At 37.5% G+C, this 23,238-nt stretch overlaps 1 protein-coding gene across 4 annotated transcripts; it reads left to right on the plus strand.

Annotated features, from left to right (window-relative positions):
* The first annotated feature begins 12,241 nt into the window (after window positions 1-12,241).
* On the plus strand, window positions 12,242-22,818 carry LOC107819130 (phosphatidylinositol/phosphatidylcholine transfer protein SFH9). Of its 4 annotated transcripts, none has more exons than XM_075237684.1 (16): window positions 12,242-12,578; window positions 12,772-12,855; window positions 12,949-13,249; window positions 15,070-15,302; window positions 17,491-17,757; window positions 17,843-17,920; window positions 18,003-18,104; window positions 18,186-18,235; window positions 18,335-18,434; window positions 18,534-18,626; window positions 18,714-18,806; window positions 20,660-20,747; window positions 21,619-21,998; window positions 22,098-22,172; window positions 22,256-22,394; window positions 22,526-22,818. In XM_075237684.1, the coding sequence occupies exons 4-15, from the start codon at window positions 15,240-15,242 to the stop codon at window positions 22,304-22,306; spliced, it is 1,440 nt and encodes a 479-aa protein (XP_075093785.1). In that variant the 5' UTR covers window positions 12,242-12,578; window positions 12,772-12,855; window positions 12,949-13,249; window positions 15,070-15,239; the 3' UTR covers window positions 22,307-22,394; window positions 22,526-22,818. The 4 variants fall into 4 exon arrangements, with proteins under 4 accessions (XP_075093785.1, XP_016500701.1, XP_016500700.1 ...); XM_016645215.2 differs by having other exon boundaries at window positions 15,203-15,302; window positions 22,256-22,436; XM_016645214.2 differs by having other exon boundaries at window positions 15,203-15,302.
* The last annotated feature ends 420 nt before the right edge of the window (window positions 22,819-23,238 follow it).

Consider the following 23,238-nt stretch of genomic DNA (forward strand, 5'->3'; position numbering starts at 1 on the left):
TGGGCCGTTCAGGCTTTTACTCAAGGGCTCAATGTTCGAAGTTCGATGGCTTCACAGCAGTTAAAACAAAACCCGGTAGAATATCCGGTCGTTACTTGGGCCGACGTGCATAATCGGTATCAATCAAAGATCAGAGTGGAAGATGATCAAATCGGGACTCCTTCGGGGTCTGTTTATCCCATCAGAAACATCGACAGAGTCAAGAGAGACATTGATCGTGAACCGAGACCAAACAGGGATCGGTACCAGCCGTATAATGGAGACCGAAGAAGCAGCGGGTCCAGGCGGAACTCTATAAGAAACGAAAGGAGAAGCGACAGAAGCCATAGCAACCGGGGACTCATGAGCAAAAACAGATTCGATAGGCCCATTAGGCCTAAAGAAGCACCAAGGTTATCGGAATACAACTTTAATATCGATGCTGCCGCCATTGTATCAGCTATCGAACTCATCAAAGATACCAATGGCCTCGACCTCTACAATCTGATCCAACCCAAAGGGATTCTAACCAGATATGTAAATATCACGGCACTCACGGCAACAGAATGGAGGATTGCCGATAGTTGAGAGAGGAAGTAGGCCGACTATTCAACAACATGCATCTTCTAGAATTCCTGAGTGACCGAGCCAAGAATCATTTCAGGAATAGGGATTCTAACAAACAGACCGAAGAAAAAGAACCTCAACACATCATTAACATGATCATTGGTGGGGTCGATGTCCCTCAGGGGCCGAGGTTGAAGCGCACCAAAGTATCCATCATAAGGGAGAAACAGACTCGAGATTACATGCCGGAAGGAACTTTGTCTTTCAACGACGAGGACGCGAAAGGAATAGTGCAGCCCCATAATAATGAGGACGCGGAAGGAATGGTACACTCGTAATAATTATACTCATATATAAATCCCGAATTAAACGTGTGTTAATTGACCCAGGTAGCTCCGCCAATATCATCTGATCGAGGGTCGTGGAGAAACTAGGTCTACAAGACCAAATCGTGCCTGCAGTCCGAGTTGTAAACCGGTTCAACATTGCATGTGAAACCACTAAGGGCGAGATAACATTACCAATAAACACTGTCGGGACAATCCATGAAACTAAATTTTATGTGATCGAAGGAGACAATAGGTACAACGCTTTATTCGAAAGGTCATGGATCCACAACATGAGGGCAGTGCCCTTGACACTGCACCAGGCACTGAAATTCCCAATGCCTAGCGGGGTCAAAATGGTATATGGTGAACAACCGGCTGCCAAGGAAATATTTGCGGTCGAGGAGGTGATATCGGCATCTACAATCTCAACATCGAAGGATCCGAACTAGATGGTAAAAAACGAGGCCAAATAGCAATCACTGACACCAGCCTCGGCAGATTCGGACAAACGAGGGGAAGGTGAGGATGATGATTATGGGGTTCCCATATCTTTTATAGCCCCCGATGATTCCGACGCCACCAAATCAACGCTCGAGGAGCTGGAACAAGTCATATTGAGAGAACACTTGCCTGATCGAAAGGCATACCTGGGCACGAGGTTAAGCTCTGAGCTCAGGAAAAAAACTCATTTAATTTCTTATAACTAATGAAAGTTGTTTCGCTTGGTCCCATCTTGATATGACAGAGATCCCACCGGAGATAACCACTCACAAGCTAAGTCTGGACCTGAAATTCCATCTGGGCAAACAAAAGAGGAGGCCCCAATTCGAGGTTAAACATGCTTTCATCAAGGACGAGGTATCTAAACTCCTTAAAATAGGGTCTATTCGGGAAGTTAAATACCCGGATTGGTTAGCAAAAGTAGTGGTAGTCCCTAAAAAAGGGAACAAATTAAGAATGTGTGTAAACTATAAGGATTTGAACAAGGCGTGTCCCAAGGACTCTTTTCTTTTGCCCAACATCGATCGCATGATCGATGCCACGGCCGGCCACGAGATCCTCAGTTTTCTCGATGCCTATTTCGGGTACAACCAAATACGGATGGACACGAATGATAAAGAAAAAACCTCATTCATCACAAAGTACGTCACGTACTGCTATAATGTGATGCCATTCAGATTAAAAAATACTAGTGCCCCTTATCAACGCCTAGTAAACCGGATGTTCGAGGAACAAATAGGAAAATCAATTGAAGTTTACATTGATGACATGTTGGTTAAGTCCCTGGGAGCAGAGGACCATTTAAAACATTTGCAGGAAACCTTCAGCATATTGAAGCAATACATTATGAAGCTAAACCCGGAAAAATGTGCATTTGGAGTTGGGTCGGGCAAATTTCTTGGATTCATGGTTTCCAACCGGAAATCGAGATCAACTCCGACAAAATCAAAACCATCAAAGATATCACGGTCATGAACAATGTGAAGGTTGTACAAAGACTAACCAGATGCATAGCCGCCTTGGGACGATTTATTTCGAGGTCGTCCGATAAGAATAACTCCTCATGGACCTCGTAATGTCAACGAGTTTTGGAGGAACTTAAACGATACTTATCGAGCCTACCGTTGCTTCACACACCAAAGGCAGCCGAACAACTACACTTGTACTTGGCAGTTTCGGAGATAGCGGTAAGTGGAGTCCTAGTCCGGGAAGAGTAAGGTACGCAATTTCCAATTTACTATGTTAGCAGGACCATAGGTGAGGCCGAAACTAGGTACCCTTACCTAAAAAAATTGGCGCTCGCTTTGCTAAGCGCCTCTAAAAAGCTAAAACCGTACTTCCAGTGTCACCCTATATGTGTCATAACTACTTACCCGTTAAGGAACATTATGTATAAGCCCGAGCTCTCGGGCCGGTTGGCCAAATGGGCCGTGGAAATAAGTGGGTACGATATTGAATACCGACCCTGGACCGCCATTAAGTCCCAAATCTTGGCAGACTTTGTAGCCGATTTTACGCCGGCCCTAATACTTGAGGTCTAAAGAGAGTTATTAATTAACTCAAGGACCTCCTCGAGAATCTGGACCCTCTTTACGGACTGTGCCTCAAACGCAAAAGGGTTCGGACTTCGCATCGTATTGAAGCCACCAACAGGCAATGTAGTTAGACAATCTATTAATATTGTGAAATTGAATAACAACGAGGCCAAATATGAGGCCATGATTGCAGGCCTTGAACAAGCCAAAAGTTTGGGGGCAGAAGTGATCGAAGCCAAGTGCGACTCTCTCCTTGTGGTAAACCAAGTTAATGGAATATTCGAGGTCAGAGAAGAAAGAATGCAAAGATACTTGGACAAGCTGCAGGTAACATTACATCGGTTCAAAGAATGGACTTTGCAACATGTACCTCGGGATCAAAACAGTTAGGCTGATGTCCTCACTAACTTAGGGTCATCGGTCAAAGACGACGAGTTCAATTCGGGGGCAGTCGTACAGCTTATGAGATGGTGGTGGAAGAAGGCCATGTCGAGATCAACTCGACGAGCCTAACTTGGGACTGGAGAAATAAATATGTAGAATATCTTAGGACCGGGAAACTGCCCTCAGATCCAAAAGAATCAAGGGCCCTGCGTACAAAGGCAGCCCGGTTTAGCCTGTCCAAAGATGGAACCCTGTTCAGAGGAGCATTCGATGGCCTACTCGCAATATATCTAGGGCTAGGAGATACTGAGTACATTTTGAGGGAAATCCATAAAGGTACCTGTGAAAATTATTCGGACGCCGAATCGTTGGTTCGAAAAATAATCAGAGCCGGTTATTACTGGATCAATATAGAAAAAGACACGAAGGAGTTCAAACAAAAATGTGATGAATATCAAAGACACGCTCCGATGATTCATCAGCCCGGGGAGCTGCTGCAAGTTTTGTCGCAATGGTCGTTCATGAAGTGGGGAATGGATATTATTGGCCCCCTTCCATGGGCTCCCAGTAAGGCTCAATTTATATTATTTTATGACTGACTATTTTTCTAAGTAGGTGGAAGCCCAGGCATATGAAAAGGTCAGAGAGAAAGAAGTCATCGACTTTATTTGGGATCATATCATATGCCGTTTTGGAATGCCGGCCGAGATCGTATGCTACAACGGGAAACAATTCATCGTCATCCAGGTAAGCAAATTTCTCGAGGATCATAAGATCAAAAGGATCTTATAAACACGCTACCATCCTAGTGGGAACGGCTAAGCAGAATCGACAAACAAAACCATACTCCAAAACCTCACAAAGATATTAACTGACGCTAAAGAAAGATGGAAGGAAATCCTACCTGAAGTCTTATGGGCATACCGAATGATCTCGAAGTCCAGTACCGGGGCCACCCCGTTCTCACTGGTCTATGGTGCCGAAGCTCTAATATCGGTCAAAGTCGGAGAACCAAGTCTCAGGTTTTGATATGCAACTAAGGAATCAAACGACGAGGCTATGAACGCGAGCCTAAATCTACTCGATAAAAGGCGCGAAGCATCCCTTGTCCGGTTAGCCGCCCAAAAGCAGTGGATCGAAAGGTATTACAATCGACGGGCCAACATTCGACACTTCAATGTCGGGGACTTGGTACTAAGGAAGGTTACACTAAACATCTGAAACCCGAAAGAAGGGACATTGGGTATGAACTGGGAAGGCCCTTATCAGATTATTGATATCACCGGTAAAGGATCGTACAAACTCGGAGCGATGAACGGTGAGCAACTACCGAACAACTAGAACATAGCTCACTTGGAGCGATACTATTGCTAAGGTACGACCCCATTAATTTCCTTTTATATATATATATTCTGAACTAACACTTGCAGGTAATCATCAAAGAACGATACAACCTTTAAGACTGAAAGCATGTGTTGCACTCTTTTTCCCTTGAACCGGTTTTGTCCCAAATAGGTTTTTCGGCAAGGTTTTTAATGAGGCAACAAGTAAATCGTGCTAACTTTGAATTGAAGGCCGGTTACAAACTGGTATCGAAGAATACAACAGTATTCGAGGCCTCTCTTCGATAGACCCCGAACACTGGGGAGATCACCTCGGTTAACGACTTTAGCAAGGAAGGAAACTTTATGATTGAACGGTCACGGCTTGATCGATAGGATTTACTGTAAAGGTCAAACGGTCACATGAACCGTGCCCGCATAGACTACTCGAGCCCTGGCACAAAACTTGTACACATGTGTAACTATCATGCATAAGAATAAAAGTTTCTACCTTGCGGATAAATATCTTATCCTTTAAGAATTTCTTTTTTTTTCTCTCTTTAGGAATTTCTTACATTCGATCCCCCAAAGGAATCTCTTTAAGAGCGACGGCCGGTTATAGAGAATTTGGCATTTATGTCTATCGTTATGTATTCATCAATGACCCTCATAATTGACATTAAAGGAGGGCACGATCCTAGGACCTCCTTCCCTAGACACAACTATAAGTAGTGAGCCTAGTTATCATTGTAAAGGATACGAATTTTCTGGCAAAACTTATACTACATTCTATACAAAGCTTAATACAATCTTATTTTTCCACTTTTTTATCTCATCATTGTTGTACCCGGAAACCTTATTCCCGGAACTGTCATCTATGTTGTTTCATCTATATTTTAAGGCTAAGTATTGTACATTTCTTTAATTATCGCATTATTTCAGGATCAAATTAGTTCACATATCTAGAAACCACGTATAAATTCAACTGTACCATTTTACGGGTAAACAGTTATATATTCATGAAAAAGAAAAAACATTCGTGCAACTGAGTTTAATTTTTCTTCTTTTTAAATCATGTGTTTATTAGCATTTTGATGAACTTTTTGGATGTTAAATTTCTTTCATCCAACAACAACAACAACAATTCAGTGAGTTCCCACAAGTGGGGTCTGGGGAGGGTAGAGTGTACGCAGACCTTACCCCTACCCCGGAGAGTAGAAAGACTATTTTTCGAAAGATCCTCGGCTCAAGAAAACGAAAAGAGACAGTATATTAATATCATCATCAGAACCATGGGAATAATAGCAACATCATAAGAACCATAAAATAGATGAAAAACAATAACAAAAACTAGTGCATATGGCCCGGTACTATGAAAAATAGAAAAATAGTGTGGGCACAACAATAATCGCTAGCAGCCTAGGACAAAACTTTATCAGACCAGCCTCCCACCCGGAACAAAGTAGAAAAATGCTAAGCTACCTCTTAACCTACCGCCCAAATGCTCGATCTCCACACCTTCCTATCAAGGGCCATGTCCTCGAAAATCTGAAGTCACGCTATGTTCTGCCTGATCACCTCTCCCCAATACTTCTTAGGTCGACCTCTCCCTCTTCTCGAACCCGCCAAAGCCAACCGCTCACACCTCCTGACCAGGGCATCTAGACTTCTCCTTCGCACGTGCCCGAACTATCTAAGCCTCGCTTCCCGCATCTTGTCATCCACAGGGGCGACACCTACCTTCTCCTGAATATCTTCATTCCTAATCTCATCCATCCTAGTGTGCCCACATCCACCTCAACATCCTCATCTCTGCTACTTTCATCTTAGTCCTGCTCAACTTGAAACCCTTAGACTCAAGGGCCTGTCTTCAAACCTCCAGCCTCTCGTTAACGCCGCCTCGCGTATCATCAATCAGAACTCTATCATCTGCGAACAACATACACCATGGCCCTCCCCTTGAATATGTCGTGTCACTGTGTCCATTACCAGAGCAAATAAGAACGGGATGAGCGCAAATCTTTGGTGTAAAACCATAACAACCGGGAAGTGCTCTGAGTTGCCTCCCACAGTCCTAACTCGAGTCTTAGCTCCATCATACATGTCCTTAATCGCCCTAATGTAGGCAATTAACCGGCATACCTTTTGCCTCCAGGCATCTCCCAAGAATCCCCCTATGGACCTTGTCATACGCTTTCTCTAGGTCAATAAACGCGATGTGCATATCCTTCTTCCTATCCCTATATTGTTTCCACCAACCTCTTTCATTCAACTACCAAGCAAAAAAATCATTAATACACATAATGAATTATATCATGATAGCCCATGCAACTATAATCACATACACATGCTCTTCCTATCCCTTATTTTTCTTATTTATAAAAAAGTAGTTACTATTATTTTTTCTTTATGTTTTTAGTCAATATAATGAGAGCTAAGTGATTTCACAACTGCAGTAATGCTAGAGCTAATGATGTAACTAGAAGATTGTTGCAGAGATTAATCTGTTTAGATTAACTGGTGATAGAGTTTCTGTTGAGATAGAATTTTCAATTGTATACAAATATGGGATTAGGAAGAAACCTTCCCTAGGAGGTGGGCTTCTTATTAATCTCATAAAGGCAGATAGCAGCAGAGTTAGTACGAGGTTCTGTGATGGTTTAGAGGTAGCAGTAGACTGAAATGTGGTCTAGCTACAGTTTTGTATTTCTCTCTTTGGTGATTAATAAAAAAGTTTAATTACCCAAAACAAAAATGCATTTCTCCGGAACGCAACCTACATGATAAGCTGCAGAAAGAAAAAAATTATCTGGACCTAATTTAAAATGTTATCTCACCATTAAAAACTCTTATTGAACTAAATAAATTAGGATAAAATTCACAAATAGTTATGGTGACATTATTATGGAATTTCAATTGTGAAATTTGAAACTTCATAATAATAACTATATATATTTTTAATTATTATATAGCTAAAAAGTGACTAGTCCGCATCATTACTACCTAACCCAAATACAAATACATAAGGGAGTAGCCCAAAGTTCATACCCTCTAAAATCGAGACTTCTATAGTTCTAGCTAGTTGGAGATATTTGATATTTCCCCCATTTCCTCGAAGATGGGAGAAACAATTCATTTAGTTCAAAAATAATTTTAATAGTGAAATGACATTTAAATTAGGTTTGATAAATTTTTAAATGAAGAATTAACACAATAGCTTAAATTAAAAATAGCCAATAGAGGATTAACATATATATAATTTATATATAACCGTATATATATATATATATATATATATATATATATATATATATATATGTGTGTGTGTGTGTGTGTGTGTGTGTGTTTAATTTATGTATAGCGATTAGAAATAGTAAATAGAGAATCTTGGCCAGCTATTTTTGTAAATGTCCCTTTTAAAATTTCATGGCTTGTCATGCATGATGCAACCGGCCAAATACATTTTCTACGCAATAAAGTTAGAGTTCAGTGATCTTACAGATACAAATTTAGTGTGTTAATTTTCTTGCAATATGTACTATAAAATTCTCGAGCAATTATGTAATTAATTCAGGTTATTGGCCCAACTTTTTCTTCTTCAAATTAGTCAAAGCAATGGATGAAAAAAAGTTAGTGAAAGCAAAAGTATCCACTCCAAAATTAGGGGATTCACTATATTTAATAAAGGGAAATAAACAAACTGAATTACCCATCCACGTAGGAACTGAATTTGCAAAATCTTGAAACTTTTTGCTCTTTTTGAAAGTTTCCTTCTTTCTTCGTATATTTTTCCGGGAAAACATGCATGGGTATTTAATTGAACAGAAAAATTAATTCCCATTTAGCAATCACTATCTCAACTTTGACCTTATATATTCATATAAAGAAAAAGGAAATCGCTATCTCAACTTGCATTCCGATTTTTGGAGCTTACTATGGAAGAACCCAGATGGTGCTCCTTGTACTGCAATAATAAATACCTAATAAATAAATAAATAAATAGGCATACGAATAAAAATATGCAGTCTTAGTAACGTTCCCGTATTGGTTTATGCATCTACAGTTTCATATGGCGTGGTGGATGTTTTACCTTACATATATAAAACATGAAAAGAAAATAAATTAATTAACAGAATGTTCGGTTGACTATATTCAGTGGCAGAAGAAGAGGAAGAAAATATGGAATGCCCGACAATATTGCCTCTAAAATGTTTTTTATTTTAATATTTTAATTGTTGCACCGTTATTTTGTCGCATGTATTAGAAATTTGACTTTAGGATCAAAGTGACTCCAACATATTTGAAGGATCTTTGAAATGTGATTGGCATTTTTCCGGTCAAAGAATAAAAGAAAATTTTGATTGCCTATCGGCTCTTCAATTATTTTACACGCTTTGCTGATGATTGATGAATGCTCATAATTCAAAGATTAATTCGGTACCCATAAGCTAATGATGCTAATTAATGCCACCTTGACCGAAATTATATGTCTCAACTCTTCTATTTTAAATCTCAACATTTTTCCTTTCATTATGGATGAAATACTACATTTTGTTGATTGCAAATACATGCAGGAAAACAAAATAATAATACAACTATTGATTAAAGGTTTTTGAGCGGCTGAACCTTGAAGAAGGTCGAGGAGAGAGGGGACCAAATCCAAGATATTCGAGTACCCATTTCGTATTGCACGAGTCAAGAAAAAGCAACTATAATTACAATCGTCATAATTATGTGATCACATTCCATTTTTTTCTCAAATAAAATACATTCATTGAAGAAAAATATTATTGGGAAAAAATATATTTATGCTATCATGATCCAATTGATATAGAGTGAGCTTGGTGGTTAAATGTTATGAAAAGGACATCAAATTTTGAACTATAAGGATACTTCATCTTTAGTAGGAATAAATGGATCAAAAATATTTTCATTGTCTAATTAACCACATCATCAACTCAAATGATTTGTATATAAGTTTGTCACGGATCAAAAAGTTTGCTATTTAAGTAGAATAAAATTGAGGAAGATAACTTATCATCCATTAAATTTGAAGTTTGAACCGTCCTAAGCTAGCGCACTTTGAGAAATTTCTTGATTACCAAAATAAATAAATAAATCTTCTTATATGAAAAGACTAATGTTGTTGAATAATACAAATATTGGGTTTTTAAAAGTTAATTACATTATGAAAGAGCATTAAATAAGTTTTCTTAAAAGGAGGATCCTAATGACGTTTTTATTTCTTTTCTTTTTGCCTTATAGCTACTTGAGAGTTGAGTCAGTATTCCATTATTTCCGTCTGCACAGTGTGCGTTCAACTCTATATCTAAAGGGATTAATATAAATTATCAAACATGACCTAATAAGAAATAAAGAGCCAATTGCCTTTCATTTACAGATAGAAATTGAACAACAAAGAATCCAACGCACATACCATAATTAGAGCGACACCTACCCCATGTGCAGAAAGGTATTATCCGTCATTTTTTATTTTAAAGACATGATTATCTGGTTTCTAGAAAAGCAAAAGGCTTTAATGAGATAGTAACAAATACCGTACTCCTAATTTTCAATCATTTGTTTAATTTAATTTAATAAATGTTAAGGTAACAGAACTTATAATACAATAGTGTTCGCTTGCGCCACAAAGTTTGTTACATCAATGATTTCACTAGCTAAACTAACAATTTAGACTACGACAAATGGTCAAATATACCTCTTCTATTTTCGAAAATGGTCTAAGAATACTCCTCGTTATACTATTGAGTTATTTATATCTCTGCAGTCATACTTTGGGTTCAAATATACCCTTCATTTAAACGGGAGGACACGTGTCATCGTCCTGTTGGTCAATTCTAAATATCTCCTAATTAATTAAAAAAACTAATTATTCAGATTCCAACGTTAGGCTCCTAGAATAGGTTGTTCACCGTTCAGTTGGCATATCTTGGTGTGCATGGGGTGGGGAGGGTGATTGAACCCCACATCAATATATACTTTCGTGTGTAAAATGAAAAGTTTAAAATTAAATTATTTTTAATTATAGATAAATTTTTTTAAATTATATATAGACCAAAAAAGAAAGAATATCATAAATCAATCTTCTTTGAAATAAGTAAACAAAAAAAGAATATCACTTAAAATAAAATAAAAATATCATTCAGTTAAAAACAAACTCGAAAAAAGATTATCACATAAATAAGACCGACAAAATAATAATCAGACCAAACTTATATCCACAACTAACAAATGCAAGTGGAATTTACAAAAACAAGCATAATTTAGGTATTAGACTGGCCCCTACACCATATGCGTGAATCTAACAGTGGATACTTTATTTCTGGACCAATTGAAAAAAGAAAAAGAAAAGTTCATTGGCATAAACGGAACAAACACTCTCAAATGCGCAAAAAGTCAGTCCTGGTCCTTTTGTTGCCAACGATGTATACCTAAAGCCGTACTACTACCTTAGGCGCTAAGATTTTGTTTCTTCACAAAATTCAAATAATTATAAAAAAACTCTGTATTCCATTTTTATGACATTATAGTATTTGGAAGTCAAATACTTTTGTATCAAAATACCTTTTTCTATTTAATTTCTAAGTATATACATTTTAATAAACCGAGACAACAAGTCGAAATGTTTGATCCTCGTACTTTGAATATCTTTATTCTTTTTGATATGGTGAGAGTAATTTATATTACTTAGTTTATATTTAAAAAATAATTTCAATAATCACGCTATTATGGAATCATTGCTCAAATTCAACTGTCTTGAAAAATAATAATACCTATAATATGGGTAACATATTACGTTGTTTTATGAAAAATGCTTTCTAACACCATTCCGAAAGTTTAGTCGTTTTAACAAATAAAATTTATTTTAAATATTTGACGTTCTAGAAAAATAAAAAGTCATTTACTTTTGTTTGTATCCGTACTTATTATTTCAATCAGTGTTGTGTTAATTAAATGAGATAAATGATAGTTGAGACGACTAATTCATAATTAAGGTTATTAATGATTTTCTTAAAGTGTATGCAAAATTTTTAATGATAATATCAATTGAGTTTAACTTATATATAATTTTTTTATAGTATCAACTTATCTGGTCATGCGCAGAAATTTACTTGTGCCTTCCATAAAAAATGGATTAATATTGTAAATATGGCAGATAGACAATAGATAAATATGACGTGATAGCTTATTTTTTCTTATTCTATTTGGCATAATATTGGGATTGTAATCTTGTAAATAAGTTAAGTTATGTGCTTATAATAGGTTAAGAGACACGACAACATTCAAATTATTTATAGATATTAGTTAATCTCATATGAATTAGAGGGAATGATAAATAAGATAAACCTAGAAAAACAAAGAGGCCTAATCTGAAGCGCACTAATAAAAAGCAGCATCCCGTTCCGTTATCGACTAACGGCAACGTTAATTGTTGGCCCTGGAAAGTCACAACATCTGCCAACAAAGCCGGCGCGAAAAGGCAAATTGTGGCGGAACACACAGCTTCCCCCACCACCGACGCGGCCGTTGTACGCTACTTCTTATGCGTTATGCCCCCCTCCTTTTCCATTTTAATGACAATACCAAGGCACTCGTTATCTGCAACTATACCCCACTTAACAACACAATTACTTCTCCATTCTTATTATTCTCTCTACTAGAGAGAGAAATTAAAAATTCAAGTGAGAGAAAGAGTCCCCCACTCCTCGTAAAAGGAAAGTAACGTAATCGACGCTTTCACGAGATTCGTACTTTCCCACAACACAGTGAGAGAAATATATATAGACAGAGAGTAACTAGAAAGCAAAGTTAGCTTTAGCTTACGCCGTTTCTAGAATATATATACACGTACACTGTATAGAAGATCCTAGAGAGAGGAGAGAGAGAGAGAGAATTGATCATCTACATTCCGTGTGTATGTGGCATTCATCCTCTGTAAGGTATACACATGAAAGAGCTGATATTCGTTTGTTAATCATGTGAAAAACGTTCCAATGGTTAAGTTTTATTCGTTTGCGTTATTGATCTTCTTCTTTTCATTGCTTCTATGCTCGGCACTGATCTGTCTGAAGATCTGGAATTTATGCGTTAACGTTACTTTTTCGGTACCGATTCTATTTTTGATTTGTGCAGATTCACGATATAATTCAGAATTGAAGAACTGGATTTTTTTTGTCAAAATCACGGTATAATCGGATTTGATAAGCATAATGCCAGGTATTTTCGTGTCAAATTTGCAATAATTTGGATCAATTTGGATTCAGCTGCACATATTTCTAATTTTACTCCTTTGATTTTTATGATTTTTAGAAATTGTTGGAGTACATGATCACGAACGAACGAAGAGATATTATTTTGAGCCATCTGAGGACGAGAAGAGAAGAACTCGGATCAGATCTTTGAAGAAAAGGGCAATGAATGCTTCCACAAAGCTAACGCATTCCCTCAAAAGACGTACTAGTAAACGAGTCGCTCATTGCCGATTTGCTTCCATTTCCACTGAAGATTTTCGAGACGAGAAGGAAGAGGAGGCTGTGAATTCATTTCGCCAGGCCTTGTTGGAAAAGGATCTCCTTCCCACTCGTCATGATGATTATCATACTATGTTGAGGTAACTTGCACTTCAGCTGAAAACCTAACCCTACGCTTTCAAACAAAAGAATAAGTAAATATCAATATGAAAATTTTCTTTTGGAGGGGCCATCAGTAAGCATAGTCTCTAAACGTATCGCAATGCCTTTCTTAAAGCTCTGCCAATGAATCCAATTGGGCCAATAGTCGCTAGTGTTACTTTACTGTACCCTTGTAACTCGAATTGTTGATGATATGAATCTACAGTATATATGTTTGAGGGGGTCGTAAATAATATCGCCAACAAAGATTTGAGATGCGGTTGCACGGGGGAGCTTGGGAGGATGCAATGGCACATTTCTTCCTTCTTTAACAAAATTCACGTTCTTTGAGCTTCCAATGCTCTGGGTGAATTGGATGATCTTGGGGATTAATTTGGATGGGGTTGGACCCTTTCCCTTTTTCTGCAACTTGGTCTGAGCTTAATCTTCGGTGAATATAGAGTTTTAAGGAAAATAAAGACCTTATTAAGTTTTGCTTGATCCTAACATGAAGGGTCATCCATTTCTCTTGAGAAAGTAAGACAATCAAAAAGGTTAAATAACAAGTGTTTAGTGCTTTTTCTCTTGTTCTTTTGACTAAAAAGAATTTGAAGGAGAAGAACTATCATATCTGCTTCCATTGAGGTAATGAAATCATGAGGGAAGAACACTTTTTGGAGTTTGCTAGCACTCTTGTCCTGGATTGAGACATTGTATAGGGGCTAGCAACTCACTTTTGTTATTTTTGTATTTCTGCTTCCTGTAAGTAGCTCCTTGTAATCTTGCATCTTCTTGATGCCTTCTCTTTTAATGCAACAAATTACTTCATCAAAAAAAAAAAAAAAAAAAAAGAAACCAAACCAAGAGGGGAGAGTACCAAAGTCTTCTATTTTATAGAAGCATGATCTCTCTTCAGAGAATATAGTACAGATGGTGGAAGGGTCTTGAATTTGGATATAGAAACCTTTTAATGAGTATTACCTCCATTTATAAGATCGTTTCCTGAAATAAGCATATTACTTCGGGGCATCACACCTAGGGTCTGCGGTGCATGTTTAAAACTATATAAGGAACAGATATGCTTGACCCGAGCTGTTTTTCTTGTCTAGATAGTATATCTCCTTTTCTATCCATACAAGAAGAACTCATCTGTTGATTACCAAAATCTAGTAGGGTATATATTAATATAAATCATCTACCTGCAAGAGTTTCGCATAATCTTCCTGACTATAATCCATGTAGCTTGCGAATAATTTGCAGAGCTAGCCTTTTTGAGGAATGGAGGTAGACTTCTTCGACATTTTTAGAATATAAAGACTTTGTTTAGAGGCCTCCTTTTGAAATACAAGCATAAAGCAATAATATGGAAAACTATAGCTAATTTATTTTCAAAGTTATTGCATTTATCTCAATAAAGAGTAAAGAGTTTGGTAAGCTTGATAACTAAGCTTAGTTTTCCATGTTTACAGCTTTTAATCTTGGTGAAATCCTACCTTTACCAATAAGAGGTTTCTTTGTTGTGAGTGTTGCTTTTGAGACCATAGTTTTTGGTACAGACCTATTCTTTGTGTTACATTATGATACTTGAACCCTGAAGCTTATACAGTAGCCGAATAGGAAAGTGTTCAATTTCTTCTCATGGCAGCATATTTTCTTTGATGGCAGACAAGATAAAGAACATAGTGCTCCAAATTTTCTTTCCTTAGAAGTACCTCTTCGTAATTCTTTCTGCTCTTGTTCGTCAAATCTTATTTCTTTGACAATTATTCTTTGCACGTAGATGTTGCTTAATTTCTTCTCTTCTCTTTCTCCATAACAGTTTGGAAATATAGATGCTTTTTAAATAAGAGGATCGTTGTTGTTTTTTCATACATGGTAAGGCCATGTGATTCAAGTTCCCTAGTCGCATTGCTTCTTTTTTCATATTGAAAGCATATTTGGGTCGATTGCAGGTTCTTAAAGGCAAGGAAATTTGACCTTGATAAGGCCATGCTAATGTGGTCTGAAATGCTCAACTGGAGGAAAGAACAAGGAGTAGACACTATTATACAGGTAGAGTTCTGTTGCATGCAATTTACGTGCATATTGCTGTATTTTGCTTTAGCTAGAAAACAATAAGTTTTTTGTTGCTCATAAGCTGTACAGAGTTCTAGATCTGATGAGAATTGAGGCAAATGATGATGTTTTGAACTATTATTACCAAAACTCCCTACTAAAGCATTCTCTGGACATCGTTTCTAGTGTAGTATTTTAAAATGATTAAAGTAACTGTTTGGCATCTTTATAACATTAGCAATTTCTCTAAGGGGCCAATATGCTAAAGTGCTCCAATTTGTATTGCTGTTTTGTATGTAACGGTTGAAAACTGTCAAATCTCTATGCAGCATAGAATTTTTATTTGATGACCCTTTTCATTTCTTGTTTTTAATGTATTAGTCCTTCCCCACTTTTCCCCCACAGAGTCTGAAGAAATTGTCTGGAGCTGTGGCATTGTTATGATTTGATTTCAACAATTGATGTTAAATTGGAATTTTTGTTTTTGATAAAGTAATCCAAGTTTATAAGGAAAAGGAAAAAATTGCCCATATACAAGAAGTATACCAAAAACTAGAAAAATATGATTTTCTACGAACAATACCCAACCTTTTATGCTTATTGGGACCTCATGGGTGCAACAACAACAACAACAACAACAAACCCAGTAGTTTCCCACAAGTGGGGTTTGGGGAGGGTAAGATGTACGCAGCCTTACCACTACCCCTGAAAGGGCAGAGAGGCTGTTTCCGATATACCCTCGGCTAGAGAACGACCGAAAAGAAAAGGTAATTGCAACAAGTAGGAGCTCATGGGTGCAACAAAGGGAAAAGATGTTATTCCTCAACCGTACAAAATCCTTCTCTATTCCCTAAAAAACTCTCTGATTTCTGTCTCTCGTAATCTATGTAAGTGTAAGTGGAGCAACATTCCATGCCCTCCGGTGTCTTCTTTTTGGTCTTCTAGAGGTCCAACTGAACATAACTTCTTTGGTTGAGTCTGACATCACATATTGAAGACCAAACCATCCTAGTACTTCCCACAACAACCGAAACGCAGTGCAAGAAGAAGGTGATCCACGTCGTCTCCTGAACATTTACCCATAAACCACTAACTGACACATGGAATCTTCCTCCTTCTCCAATTCTCAGCCGTTAAGATCACCCTCTCCCCTCGGGCAGCTAGCCAGGCGACAAAACACACCTTTCTAGGAACTTTCGGGTTCCATACAAAACAAGAACAACAACAAAAAACCTAATGGAATCCCACAAGTGGGTCTGGGGAGGGTAGTGTGTACGCAGACCTTACCCACAAGAGAGCCTGCTTCCGGTAGACCCTGACTCAACATAGTCGTAGCAACAAAGCAAAGGAAATAAAGTTATGAAAAGGACATGGAAAAAGTAGTAACAACAAGAAGATAGTAACAAAAGCACATCAACGGGTTCCATACAAAGAGATTTGAAAAAACTTGACTCTTCCCTGCCCAAGAAATTTTCATAATAAGACATAATAGAATAACACCATTACCCCCCCTCCCCCCCTCAAATCCCAATGAACTTCTCAATCTTGTAGCCTCTGTATCCCTTGGACTCGCATACCCTAAAATTTTGAACATATTAGGAAATGTGTTGTTTCCGCAGGACTTGTGCCTCCAAAAAACTTCTCCTGCTTTCATCACCCACCCTGAATGATATCATTCCTATTAAACTCTTCTCACCCGTTCAAGATATTCCTCCATAGCCCGCATCCATAAGGGAGTGACTTTTTTTGTTCTCCATCCCCCTCCAACAACCCATTAAACCGGAATTTTTTTTCTTGACCCTTAAGGCCTCAAAGCCAAGTGCTATTCATTTATGTTTCTATTGATATGAAATACTATCATCATTCAGGCTAATATTTGTAAAGTTTGTAGAAAGACAATTGGGGTTGTTCCTCTTCTACCCTTCTATTTTTTAATATTTCTTGAATGAATTACAACAATCTTTTGTTTAGAATCCTAAAGACTGAAGTCTCAAGCAGTATCAGATATGAACATCTATGCACTCTCTATCTCCTCTCTTTTTCTCTCTGCTTCTTCGTCCAGTGTTCCCTGCTGTCCTAAATCTTGAATACATACATAACAAAAAGCTTTTGACAATTTAAATTTTGGCACATCTTCTTGTCTTTTAGGTGTATAAATTCTGATGTAAACTCTGGAAATGTTTAGGATTTTGAGTATGAGGAATATGAGGAAGTTCAGCGTCATTACCCTCATGGTTACCATGGTGTAGACAAAGGGGGACGGCCTGTCTATATTGAAAGACTTGGCAAGATTGAACCTACTAAACTTATGAATGTTACCACAATAGAAAGGTTCTTGAAGTATCACATCCAAGGGTTTGAAAGGACTTTTGCTGAAAAATTTCCAGCATGTTCGATTGCAGCTAGGAGGCATATAGATTCATCTACTACAATTTTGGATGTTCAAGGACTGGTCGGTATTGATTTACTTGATATTCAACCTAAGCTTCATTAGTTTCCATATTTGATATACAACATCCTTTTTTGTGATCATGTAGAATTGGAGGAGTTTTGGGAAGCTTGCCCATGATTTGGTCATGCGCATGCAGAAAATAGATGGCGACAACTACCCAGAGGTGCCTCAGTTTCAGTTCTGAATAGTAAATCATAATTCCTTTTAATCATTTGATCCTTTGTTAACAATTTTTTCTTCTGCAGACATTGCACCAGATGTTCATTGTCAATGCTGGAAATGGATTCAGATTTCTTTGGAATACTGCTAAAGGATTTCTTGATCCAAGGACAACAGCGAAGATACATGTAAAAGAATTTCCACTATCTGCATGGTTGTCCTTGAGGGTAATGTGAAACTTATAATGATCGCCTCTGTTTAATTAACAGGTATTGGGAAACAAATTCCAGAGTAACTTAGCAGAAGTCATAGACCCCAGGTATACCAATGGCTGCTAAAATGTCATTTTCTATATTGCAAAAGTATGATTATTGAATAAACAGTGTCATTCCTTCATTATGTACATTGGTTTTAACAGCCAATTGCCAGATTTTCTTGGAGGAACCTGCTCATGCCCAAATCCAGGTGGGTGTCTTAGGTCTAACAAAGGACCCTGGAATGATCCAGAACTGATGAAGGTGTGGTCTTTGTCTGTAGAAATCATATTCATCACATGTTTTTGTGTAATAATCCGTCGTCAGACATTTCTCACTTTTTCATGCCAAAAACCCTTGCAGCTGGTCCTTGCATTACATGGTGAAGCGCTTTATCCCAGGAGAATAACTAGCTTCTCTGATAGTGATATCGAAATCAAACCTGTTTCGCCTCAGGTATTATAGTGGCTTAGCTGCACTGCTCTCTGCCTTTCCAGTTATCTTAGAGATGCATCGTGTTTGAGACCAGTATTCTCTGCTCAGTTATTAGGCGACGAGATTGGGTCTGCAGAAACTGAAATGGAAGTGGGGGTCTCTGCTTACAGTATCATCCAATCAAAACCACTTTCTGACAAAGTGAGTAACAAGATTCTGTTTGCCCCTTACCAGCTCTTGATCCATGTTTATGCTAAGTTGAGAACATCTATGTTTGAGTTTTCTCTATTTCCTAAGCTGTTTCGTCATCATTTGTGATATATGTGGGACATTTGACCAGCAAGTTAGCTAGGGTGTTCTATTAGCTTTCGTGTATTATAGAAGGGAAGGCAGTGAGAAAACCGAGCAATCACTCTTTAGGAACAGTTTCCCAGTAAAGAAAGATATAACAGATGCATCATACATGTGAATTTGCAGATATGATTTTGCATGTGCCATAGCAGGAGTATACCCCTTTGAATTTACTTCCTCTAGCCCCAATAAAAATAAACTAGTTCTTTTTTGGTTCATCCTAAATTTTACCTTTTAGATGTCGAAGTGTGCGACCATCTCATAAAGTTTAAGCTGTTAGAGAGAGAGCACTTTAAATTACTTAAATATCTTATGTTTCAACACGCCCCCTCATGTGTGGGCCTTATTCTTTTTCCTGACCAAACACGTGGAATTCTTTTTCTTTTTGGGTGGTGAGACTCGAACCCAGGACCTCCCTTGATACCATTTCAAGTGTGTGACCATATCATCTAAAAGTTTAAGCTTTTAGAGACAACACACTTTTAATTACTTAAATATCTTACTATGTTTCAACACCCTAAAACTGAAATTTCTCCCTCCAAGAATTCAATTCAATATGAAATAATAGTATAACTTGATTTGTGCGTCTTACCAAATAACCATACCTTTTTATCTTTTTTGATAACCGAAAAATCCGATGTTTCCAATTTTGAAATTCGCTCGGCCCATCCTACCCTTCTCACTTAAATACCACACTTGGTTTCCCGGCAAGAATCAAACTGGTGATATGCGCCTATTATTGCATATCCCATGTATTCTACTTTTGTCATTGAACCAAAGCCCTGAGGGCCTAAGTTGCTCGGACTCTTTACTTTCAGTGCCGCATCGACACGACGTGGGTGTGGGATCCGTGTCGGATCTGGTCAACTGATTTTGGATACTTTGACCAAAATCAACGGAGAAATTTGGGACAGATACAATGATTTTTGAAAACAAATCAAAAGCTAGGGTGATATGGAAGAAAATGGAATACCTTGTATATATAAATTTATATGCCAGTCCTTTTCCTTTTTATCTCCTAAAATTCTACTCTTGTTCAATGTTTTTTCCTTCTCGGAATACCTTGTAAGTTTTCCACATAATGTCTCATAATATCGACATATTTTTATAACTCTATTTTTAAATAATTGAATTATTTTTAGCGGAATCCCCGCACCCGTATCCGTACATGGATCTGTATCCCCGAATCTTTAAATTTAGATCATGAAGGATCTGACCTCTAGATCCGCGCCCGTATCAGACACCCGCACCCGAGGCCGAGCAACTTAGTTGAGTGCTATACCTTTTCATATTATAAACTATTATTTTAACATTTTTCTACCAAATTAAATATAATAATCTATTCAAACATTTTACTATAACTTCTACTTACCAAAAAAGAAAATAACATTGTACTTTTTTTGAGATGGAAAGTGAAAGTAGTCACCGTTTAATGGGATAGAGAGAGTAATGGTGTTTCGTCTTTATTATTATGCTATATGCAGACGTTATTTGATGCAATTATAGCCCTATATGCTGAGGATGCTTATAACCAGATTTGCAGAATCTGGTTCTCTATTGGTTGGTTGTCAATTGCGATCTACAACATAATACAGAAACATGTTTAAATTTTTTCCACCTCAAACTCGTGACTTTCATACGCCCAGTGTTTTATGTTTCTCCATTATAGTTGTATATTCATGTCTCCTGCTTGATTTCTTTAGGGACCAACCAGGAGATCTGTTTCATTCGGCAATTTAATTCAAGAAGATCATGGGCCGATGCCTACAGCTGAGGATTTAAGTTCTCCAAGTAAGAGCTTTGATTTCTATGGTCAATCAGTGAGTTTCATTTTGCATTAGCCAGCTGGTCTTTCCTTTACCAGAGTACATTTTGCTGTTAATGTGTGGTATCCGTCATGTCTCAAATTTACTTAGGACATGTTGCCTTGTTTCTTTAATATAAGCATGGTTCTAGGCCATGTGACAGCTCAGTGTTGGTCATCATAGTTGGCTGAGCTCCCGTAGCACAATATGATTGGTTGTTGAAACAAGTAATCCTAACACTTCTGTTAGGTTAGATTAAGTTTTGTATATGTTGCTAGTAGAGAGAATTATCCGAAGGCTTTTAATCATTTTAAGAGGAAGAAATGCACTTGGATCTTATTAGAGGTTGCTTTATTGAAATCTTATTTAATGCTAGGAAATTATTGACACCTTTTCTTTTTTGCCACTTCACTATGCAATTCCTTTTAGAAGAAAATAATGCTTCTTCTGCAGTTGGATGCGATGATGGAGTTGTTTTATCTGATGCGTTGTAGAATAGACATAATTTCCAGTGTGCGACTTTGGCACAAAACCTGAATGCTATCATCTCCTCTAGGGTTATTAAAAATTTGAGTCAGTGGTTTAGGAGTTGTTGCACTTATAGTACATTAAATGTTTATGCAGTTCTAAAGAGCTTTCTAAAAGATGCTTTCAGTTTTTTTTTTTTTTTTTTTGGGCAAAATCTTCCTGTCTCATGCATCATTTCGCCTTTCCTTTCAAGAGGAAAGGGAGCTTTTTTATACTGATTTGTTTGTTCACCTTTTTTTATGTGAGAATTTGTACAGGATTTTGCTTTGTTTTGAAAAGAAGCTTCACTGTGGTCTCATACATCTAATTGTTTTTTCTCTCTGCAACAGATAGGGCTACTGTAGCACTACAGCGAAGGTCGCCTGAGAAATCTATCGTTGGCTTGATGATTGATATGATGGTCAAATCACTTGCATGGATATATTTCTTGTTTCGTGGGGTGGGTAGGTTATTTGTGAAGAACAATGATGCAAACAGATTTGGAAACGGGCAGAGATCAGTGAGTGCAAGTTCTGCCGAGCAAATTGTTTCTTCCCCGAAAAAGGAAGATCTCCTCCATCCATGCTGTCAGAGGTTGCAACATTTAGAGGAGGTGGTGGCTGATTTGTTGAAGAAACCTACAAAAATTCCTCCTGAAAAAGACCTTATGCTGCTTGATTCAATGGACCGAATAAAGTTCATAGAGTACGACTTGCAAAGGACGAAGAAGGTACTGGCCCATGAACTGTTTTGAGATATTATTCATTTGTCCAGTTGCTGAGTTATTTATTTATCATTGACAAGTGGAACTAAACCTTCATGGTCTTAGGCACTTCTTGCAACAGCATCACAACAAGTAGAGCTTGCTGAATCATTGGAATCTTTGAAGGAGAACAAGTTTAAAGTAAGTTTTCTCCCATGAACATTACTGTAACCTCTGCTCAGCCAGGTTACAAAATTTAGATTACTAAGAACTATTTCAAACAGGCGACAAACTCATGTTGGCTGAGAGGCAAGCCTTCTCAATACAGAACTTGATTTGGGTGGAAACAGCAGTGATGTGGTTGAGACTTGTCAACAATTTGGATTGGACCCCCATATATACTTGAGATACGGAGCTTTGCAGGTAAAAAGACCATGCCGGAAATAAATTTGGCAGCATCAGTGGGTAACTTCCATCTGTTTCCACAATTAATGTCCCAATTTACCTTCCATCTCCCTCCCTCTTAAGTGTCATCTCTTTGCTATTTCTTTCAGGCTATTGAGTTGGTGGTCAAGTTAGGCTTGCTAGAGTGTTGCACTCTGCCTCATTTTTCTTTAGAGGCGGGAGTGTGATGTTATAGTTGGATTACACAATCATATTTGTACATAATTGATGCGTGAGCAACTAGTTCTGAACATCACTCACATATTTGCTGTACAGAACAAGGACGGATTTAATGCATAGCTAACAGATTCGTTGTCTAAGATTCTCAGAGACTTTACTTGAGCGAATTGTTGAACGATATTTTTAAAGTAATAATTGGATATTTATGTGTGCTCTTCTTGAATGAGTCAGATTCTACTTTAGTTACTTTGACATGCTCTCCAAGTGAGAAGTAGTACAAAGTGGCAGATTCGCTAATTTCAGTTTTGAAGTGACAGAAGTATAGAAAGAACGTACGTGGATTTGGAGGGAGTCCGAACAACCCAATTGTCAAAGATGATAACCTTAGTACTACAGTTAATATTATATTCATTTTTAACGAGGTCACTAGCAATCGGTTCGAATTGAAGTTCAATCGAATTGAATTGTAGAATCAAGCTAATACAGATGTGAATAGATTAATGAAATTAAGCAAATAAAAGATAAGAATCTTATTGATTATCATTGTGAGCCACAATGCTTGCAAAATCAAGAAGAATTGTCCAACAATAATGCAATAGCTTTAGCATTTGAGTAAAGAATAAGTTCAGTTGATTGTGAATGA

Source organism: Nicotiana tabacum, chromosome 19 (genome assembly GCF_000715075.1).
Source record: "Nicotiana tabacum cultivar K326 chromosome 19, ASM71507v2, whole genome shotgun sequence".
NCBI lineage: Eukaryota > Viridiplantae > Streptophyta > Magnoliopsida > Solanales > Solanaceae > Nicotiana > Nicotiana tabacum.

What these genes read in the sequence shown, in the direction of transcription:
- LOC107819130 (XM_016645215.2), top strand. An exon ending in ATGGCGACAACTACCCAGAG is followed by an intron (nt 17,921 to 18,002) that starts GTGCCTCAGTTT and finishes TTTCTTCTGCAG; the next exon opens with ACATTGCACCAGATGTTCAT. An exon ending in ACTTGCAAAGGACGAAGAAG is followed by an intron (nt 21,999 to 22,097) that starts GTACTGGCCCAT and finishes TCATGGTCTTAG; the next exon opens with GCACTTCTTGCAACAGCATC.